Source organism: Babylonia areolata, chromosome 35 (genome assembly GCF_041734735.1).
Source record: "Babylonia areolata isolate BAREFJ2019XMU chromosome 35, ASM4173473v1, whole genome shotgun sequence".
Classification (NCBI taxonomy): Eukaryota; Metazoa; Mollusca; class Gastropoda; order Neogastropoda; family Buccinidae; genus Babylonia; species Babylonia areolata.
In genome coordinates, this window is record NC_134910.1 from 14,022,757 (window position 1) to 14,030,256 (window position 7,500).

General features: G+C 44.4%; 1 protein-coding gene across 2 annotated transcripts in view; it reads left to right on the forward strand.

Annotated features, from left to right (window-relative positions):
• LOC143278130 (uncharacterized) overlaps window positions 1-7,500 on the forward strand; it is a 49,496-nt gene that overhangs the window by 11,133 nt on the left and 30,863 nt on the right. For both annotated transcript variants that reach the window (XM_076583159.1, XM_076583160.1), the window contains exons 5-8: window positions 1-36; window positions 1,515-1,656; window positions 4,992-5,164; window positions 6,636-6,759. The exon at window positions 1-36 is cut by the window's left edge and continues 84 nt beyond it. In XM_076583159.1, the coding sequence (XP_076439274.1) occupies window positions 1-36; window positions 1,515-1,656; window positions 4,992-5,164; window positions 6,636-6,759 (475 nt within the window). The remainder of the gene's footprint in view (window positions 37-1,514; window positions 1,657-4,991; window positions 5,165-6,635; window positions 6,760-7,500) is intronic.

Genomic DNA, 7,500 nt, shown 5'->3' on the forward strand with positions numbered 1-7,500 from the left:
ACGCGGGGCAGGAAAGGCAGGCTCGCTGCTTGAAATGTTAGTCACATTAAAAAAAAAAAAATCAATCTATTTTTTTCTATTTGAAAATTTCTTCTTTTTTAAATATACGTCACAGTTGCTTTTTAATTCTTTTTTTTTTCTTTCTGTCTTTTTATTTTATTTTATTTTTTTAATCATTTTTTGACTCACTTGTGTGAACAAAGTGAGTCTATGTTTTAACCCGGTGTTCGGTTGTCTGTGTGTGTGTGTGTGTGTGTGTGTGTGTGTGTGTGTGTGTGTGTGTGTCTGTGTGTCCGTGGTAAACTTTAACATTGACATTTTCTCTGCAAATACTTTGTCAGTTGACACCAAATTTGGCATAAAAATAGGAAAAATTCAGTTCTTTCCAGTCATCTTGTTTAAAACAATATTGCACCTCTGGGATGGGCACAAAAAAAATAAAAGAAGAAGCCTAATTATATGCAAACTGCATTTACTGTTATATTTATATTTTTTGTATTCTCTAAACTTGGCACTTTGACCTCTTATTCTGACACAACAACAAGAGGAGTCATTATTATCATTTTTTGTTCAAACAGGAACTTCTTTTGCTAAGCATGGAATTTTTATTTATTTTGCAAACGTTTTGGTGCAGATAGTAAAAAAGGGAAATTACTCTGTAATTAATGCTAGGGGACTTAATTTATCACAAGTGAGTCTTGAAGGCCTTGCCTCTCTTGTTAATTCTTTTTTTTTCTTTCTGTCTTTTTATTTTATTTTATTTTTTATTATTATTTTTTTTACATGCATTTCAAAGTGGGCTTTTTGTGTGCGTGTTTTGTTTTGTTTGAAATGTACGTCACAGTTTGTTTTTTTTGTTTCGTTTGAAATTTAAGTCACTTCTTTTTTTTTTTTTAAATAAAAAAAATCACGTCAGAGTCTTTGTTTTGTGTGTTTCTGAAATGTACGTCGCAGTTGTTTTTTTGTTTTAAATTTTACGTCACAGGTTTCTTTTAATTTACACCACAGTTTTTTGTTTGTTTTTGTTGTTGTTGTCGAAACAGAACTCTTGTCTGTGTGTCTGTTTGTCTGTCACTTACTCGGCCAGTTGGTTTAAGCAGTCGACACTCACCTTTTTAACTCTCTCCATACGAGCGGCGAAAGAGACAACGTTAACAGCGTTTCACCTCAGTTACCACCATCAAAATATTGCAAGCGGAAGGCTCTTACACTGAAGAGGTGAATGTTGACAAAGAATCCCACAAATCTGACGACGGAAGCTAAAGGTTGGGTCATTCAGACACCCACTGGACATCCGAGGGGTCTGTGTAGAGGAGAAGAGAGGACTGGCCGTACTGAGTGAGTTAAGCGACGTGGCTGGCGTGGCGAAAACAAAACAAACAACAAACAAAAAGCCCGGTGTCGTCCCGATTAGCCTATTTCTGTTTTGCCTATTCCCGATTCTATGTGTGTGTGTGTGTGTGTGTGTGTGTGTGTGTGTGTGTGCGCGCGCGCATTGTGTGATGTGTTTGCAGTCCAGAAGAAGCCGGAAGTGTTCGAGATGCGGGCCAACATGTCCTACTGGGCCAACATGAAGGGCAGCTACATGGAAGTGTACTCTCTCCTCTCAGACTCTTCTGGTCAGCAGCAATCCGACGCCATCTGGACCAATCGCAAGTGAGTCTGGCGGTTTGGGGGTGTCTTGTGTGTCTGTCTGTCTGGCTGGCTGTTTGGCTGTTTGGCTGTCTGTCTGGCTTGTCTGTCTGTTTGACTGCGTGGCTGATAGGTTGTCTGGGTATGTGTCTGGTTGTCTGGCTGGCTGTTTGGCTGTCTGTCTGGTTGTCTTTCTGCCTGTCTGTTTTGGGTGTCTGGTTGTCTGTCTGGCTGGTTGTCTGTTTGGGTGTCTGTCTGGTTGTCTTTCTGCCTGTCTGTTTTGGGTGTCTGGTTGTCTGTCTGGCTGGCTGTCTGTTTGGGTGTCTGGCTGTCTTTCTGTCTGTTTGGGAGTCTGACTGGCTGTTTGGCTGTCTGTCTAGCTGTCTGTCCGTCTGGTTGGTTGTTTGGCTGTCTGGCTGTGTGGATGGCTGTTTGGCTGTCTGGCTGACTGGTTGACTGTCTATTTGGCTGTCTGTCTGTCTGGCTGTGTGGCTGTCTATCTATTTGGCTGTGTGTCTGTGTGTCTGTCTGTCTGTCTGTTTGGCTATGTGACTGTCTGTCTGTCTGTTTGGCTATGTGGCTGTCTGGCTGTCTGGCTGTCTACCTGTCTGGCTGTGATGCTGTTTGGCTGGCTGTTTTTAGAGCTTGTCGCTTTAGAGTCCTTTACCACGTGGTCTTGTGAAGTTTTCTTTTTCTTTCTTTCTTTCTTTCTTTCTTTCGTTCATCGTCATAATCATCATCATCATCATCATCATCATCATCATCATGTTCATCTTGTTCTTCTTCCCCCTCCTCCTCCTACTCGACATAATCTTCTTTTTCTGCTGCTGCTGCTGCTGCTTCTGTTGATGCCACCTAAACTACGTGAACTGCCCTCATCTCCTCTTCTTCTTGCTCCTCCTCCTTCTCCTCCTCCTCCTCTTCCTTCTCCAGCTCTCTGCCCTCTCAGACTTGGAGCTGCTGGTGTTTTTTTTTTTTTTTTTTTTTTTTTTTTAAAGAGAAATCAGACATTTTCGTCATCAGGGATGAGTGGTCTATATTGAGACCATCTTTATTTTGTTGTGTCTGTAATGTACTTTGTATTTGGTTATGTCCATTTTTGTCTGTTAATGGTTCAGAGTTGGCTGTTCGCTATTGTATGTTTCTGTATGTCTGTGGGTTCTCTTCTCGTGTTTTCTGTCATTGTCTCTTGCCCTTCGGGTTCGTCGCCTTTTATCCTCTGACTTCATCTTCAGAGCTGCAGCTTGTTTGGTTGTTGTTGTTGTCTTGGGCTTATTCTTCCATCCTGCTGATACATTGCATCTTCTTCCTCTGGTTCTTCCACTGGTTGTTGCCCGGTGTCGTCTTTTCATCGTACTGCATTTCCCGTCCATCTCCTCTTCTTTGTTTTCTTCACGTTTAGTGGCATGCCAGGGAGGGTGTCCGGTCCTTCATGTATTGCTATTAGTATGTGAATGAGCATGCACGTGTAAAGTCGTGCGTGTGAATGTTTGGGGTGAGTGGACGCGCGCGCGCGTGAGCCTCTGTGCGTGTGTGTGTCTGTGTGTGTGTGTGTGTGTGTGGAGCTGCTGTTAGTATTCCACTGACGTCCCCACATGTCGCAAGGCTCTGGTCGCAGCTGCCGAATCACTGGACATTATCATGATCATCATGATGATCATCATGATCATCATCATCATAGTCTTCTTCTTCTTCTCTCCCCCCCCCAACTCCACACTGTCCTCCTCCTCCTTCTTCTTATCATCATCATCATCTTCTTTTTCTTCCTCCTTTTCTTCCTCCTCCTTCTTCCTCTTCTTCCTCCTCTTCCCCCTCCCCCTTCTTCTTCCTCCTCCTCCTTCCTCCTCCTCCTCCTCCTTCTTCTTCTTCCTCCTCCTCCTCTTTCTTCTTCTTATCATCATCATCATCTTCTTCTTCATCTTCCTCCTTTTCTTTCTCCTCCTTCTTCCTCTTCTTCCTCCTCCTCCTCCTCCTTCTTCTTCCTCCTCCTCCTCCTTCTTCTTCCTCCTCTTCCTCCCCCTCCTCCTCTTTCTTCCTCCTCCCCCCCTCCTCCCTCCTCTTACTTCTCCAGGTCTCTACCCTCTCAGACTTGGAGCTGTTGTTGGTATTCCTTTGACTGGGGCTTTTCCATGGCATCACGCCACAACGAGTTACGCCTCTGGCCTGTGGAGTGATAGCCTAGAGGTAACGCGTCCGCCTAGGAAGCGAGAGAATCTGAGAGCGCTGGTTCGAATCAGGGCTCAGCCGCCGATGTTTTTTCCCCCTCCACTAGACCTTGAGTGATGGTCTGGACGCTAGTCATTCGGATGAGACAATAAGCCGAGGTCCCGTGTGCAGCATGCACTTAGCGCACGTAAAAGAACCGATGGCAACAAAGGGTTGTTCCTGGCAAAATTCTGTATAAAAGTCCACTTCGATAGGAAAAACAAATAAAACTGCACGCAGGGGGAAAAAAAAGGTGGCGCTGTAGTGTAGTGACGCGCTCTTCCTGGGGAGAGCAGCCCGAATTTCACACAGAGAAATCTGTTGTGACAAAAAGAGAAATACAATACAATCTGTCGAATCATCGTCATCATCATCATCATCTTCTTCTTCTTCCTCCTATTCCTCCTCCTAATTATCATAATCTTCTTATTCCCCCTATTCCTCCTCCTAATTATCATAATCTTCTTCTTCTTCTTCTTCCTCCTATTCCTCCTCTTAATTATCATCATCATCATCATCTTCTTCTGCTGCTGCTGCTTCTGTTGATACTCTGTGAAGAGTCATTGGTTCGCCACACAGAAGAACTGTTCACCAGATTCCTCCAGGTCTGTAGGTCAGTGTGTCAAAGCGTGAGTGTCTGCTCCAGGTTTTACTAATCCTTGTGCAATGTTGTCGGTCCATCATGTTTTGTTCTTTTAATTTATTATTATTATTATTTTTTTTATCTCTCTCCAATTTTTATTCTTTTGAATTCTTTTCTTCCGTCTCTCCCCCCCCCCTCTTCCTTCCTTCCTTCCATGGAGTGATCACAATTATTTGTTGATAATTCTGTCACTAATGGGGAAGATCTGAGGAAGAACCACTAAAGCTTTCTTTATTTTATTCTTCTTCTTTTTTTTTAAAGCATCATTATTTCACAGTATGTGTGTGTGTGTGTGTGTGTGTGTGTGTGTGTGTGTGTGTGTGTGTGTGCGTGCGTGCGTGCGTGCGTGTGTGTGTGTGTGTGTGTGTGTGTGTGTGTGTGTGTGTGTGTGTGTGTGTGTGTGTGTGTGTGTGCGCGCGCGCTACGTACAATGACCTCAATATATATATGTATATCTATCTATCTATCTATATACATATACATTTATACATCGCGTGTTGCACGTGCCCAGGAAGTTCAACCAGCTGAGCATCACGGCGACAAGCCAGTTCATCATCTCCGACCTTCCGCCGGCCCCTGAATACGTGTCCGACAACAACATCGGCATCGTGTCCGCGGAGGCCACGATCGTACACACCAAGACCAAATTTCCCTCCTCCCGGAGACGACGACGAAGAAGAAGTGGTGAGTTCTTTTCAAATGTACACAACAGCCGAGATGTTAATTAATCAAAGTGTTGGACTTTCAATCTGAGCGTATACCTGGTTCTTCTTCTTCTTCTTCGTGGGCTGCGACTCTGACGTTCACTCGTATGTACACGAGTGGGCTTTTACGTGTATGACCGTTTTTACCTTGCCATGTAGGCAGCCATACTCCGTTTTCGGGGGTGTGCATGCTGGGTATGTTCTTGTTTCCATAACCCACCGAACGCTGACATGGATTACAGGATCTTTAACGTGCGTATTTGATCTTCTGCTTGCATATATACACGAAGGGGGTTCAGGCACAAGCAGTCTCCACATATGTGGACCTGGGAGATCGGAAAAAATTCTCCACCCTTTATCCACCAGACGACATTACCGAGATTCGAACTCGGGGCCCTCAGATTGAAAGTCCAACGCTTTAACCACTCGGCTACTGCGCACGTCGTGCTGGGCTCGGGTCACGGTAAGGGTGCCTGGTTTGGGGGTAAAGGGGTGGAGAATTTTTTCCGATCTCACAGGTCAACATGATTATGTTCAGACCTGCTCAGTGCCTGAAGCCCCGTTCGTGTGTATATGTGCTCCCATAAGATCAAATACGCACGTTAAAATCCTGTAATCCATGTCAGCGTTAGGTGGGTCATGGAAACAAGAACATAACTAGCATGCACATCCCCGAAAACTGAGTATGGCTGCCTACATGGCGGGGTAAATAAACAAAAGCGGCCATACACGTAAGATGTTACATGTCTGTCTGAACGTGTATGTGTGCGTGACTGAAACATGATTGAATGACACAGGAAACGAATGATGAGCGCCCAATCGCATCCATCAGTCGGCTTCACCCAGGTACACAGCCTGTTGTGCTACTGATCCCGTGTTTGTACCGAGGATAGGCGCTATAGAAGTATCGGTATCATCATCACATGTGTATCTGTGTGCGGGATTCGAACCCAGACTCTCACGGACTCAGCAGCACCACCACCACCAACAATAACGGTAATAACAAAAGATGCCGGATGACCACATCAGTGACTATGAACACTGTGATGACAATGATGACGTGCATACTAAACACGACGACTGCGGCCGATGGTTAATTATCATTATACTCAACAGCTGCATGCCTGCTACAACACACCTGGACCAGCACTACGAAATACCACTGCAGAAAAACAAAACAAAGCAGTGTAGTTCACTAAAAATCGCGAAAATCGATGGAGAATTGTTGATCTAATCAGTCAAACAGAGCTACGTTTTCATGCTTCCGGAATCCGCAAACGGTTCAGTTTAGAATGCGAACTGTACCAAGCAAGAATAAACGAAATAAGAACACTGCGTTGGTACGAGAACACTCGTACTTGGTCTACAGGGGAAGTTAACTCGCACCTGGGGTAGAATGAGTTAACTCTTTGACGACGAACGAAGCCGAAGACATTGCTGTCTTGTTGCAGAGCGATACGTCAGCAAGAATGAAACCATGCCGTGCGACGCCACACTGTCCTACCGGCGGCCCCAGGCATTGTTGCAGTGCAAGCTGACTCAGCGCTTTGATCGACTGCTGGAGACGGGCGACATGTAAGGGTTAAAACAAGTGAAAAAAAAATAAAAAAAAAAGAAAAAAAAGAAAAAAGGGAGATAAGGATAGAGCAAAGTGAAATAGGAAGTAATTATCATTCATCATCTTCATCATCACCAGCTTGTTCTTGCTCTTCTTCTTCCTCATGCTCAGCTCTGCGAAGAGTCATCGGGACGCCGCACACAAGATTTTTTTCACCGAATTTCTCCAGGTCTTTTCTTCTTCTTCTTCTTCTCCTTCTCACGCTCAGCTCTGTGAAAAAGAGTCATTAGGTCGCTACACAGAAGAACTGACTAAGCGCGTTGGGTTACGCTGCTGGTCAGGCATCTGCTTGGCAGATGTGGTGTAGCGTATATGGATTTGTCCGAACGCAGTGACGCCTCCTTGAGCTACTGAAACTGAAACTGAAACAGAAGAACTTATTGTCAGATTCCACCAGGTCTGTTGGTTGTGTGTCAAAGTCTGGGGGTCTGCAAATGGTAGACAGTATTGTATTATGTTGCAAGTATTGTATTGTATTGTATTGTATTGTATTGTATTGTAGCATCCTATTGTAATGCTCTTCGTCACAACATAGTTCTCAGTGTGAAATTCGAGTTGCTGTCCATGAGAAGAGCACGTCATTTCAGTGCAGTGCCACCCATATTTGTTTTCGATGTTCTGCTAGTATGTGTATTTTTTTTTTCCCTGTCATAGCGGATTTTTTTTTTTCTTAAACAGAATTTTGCCAGGGACAACCC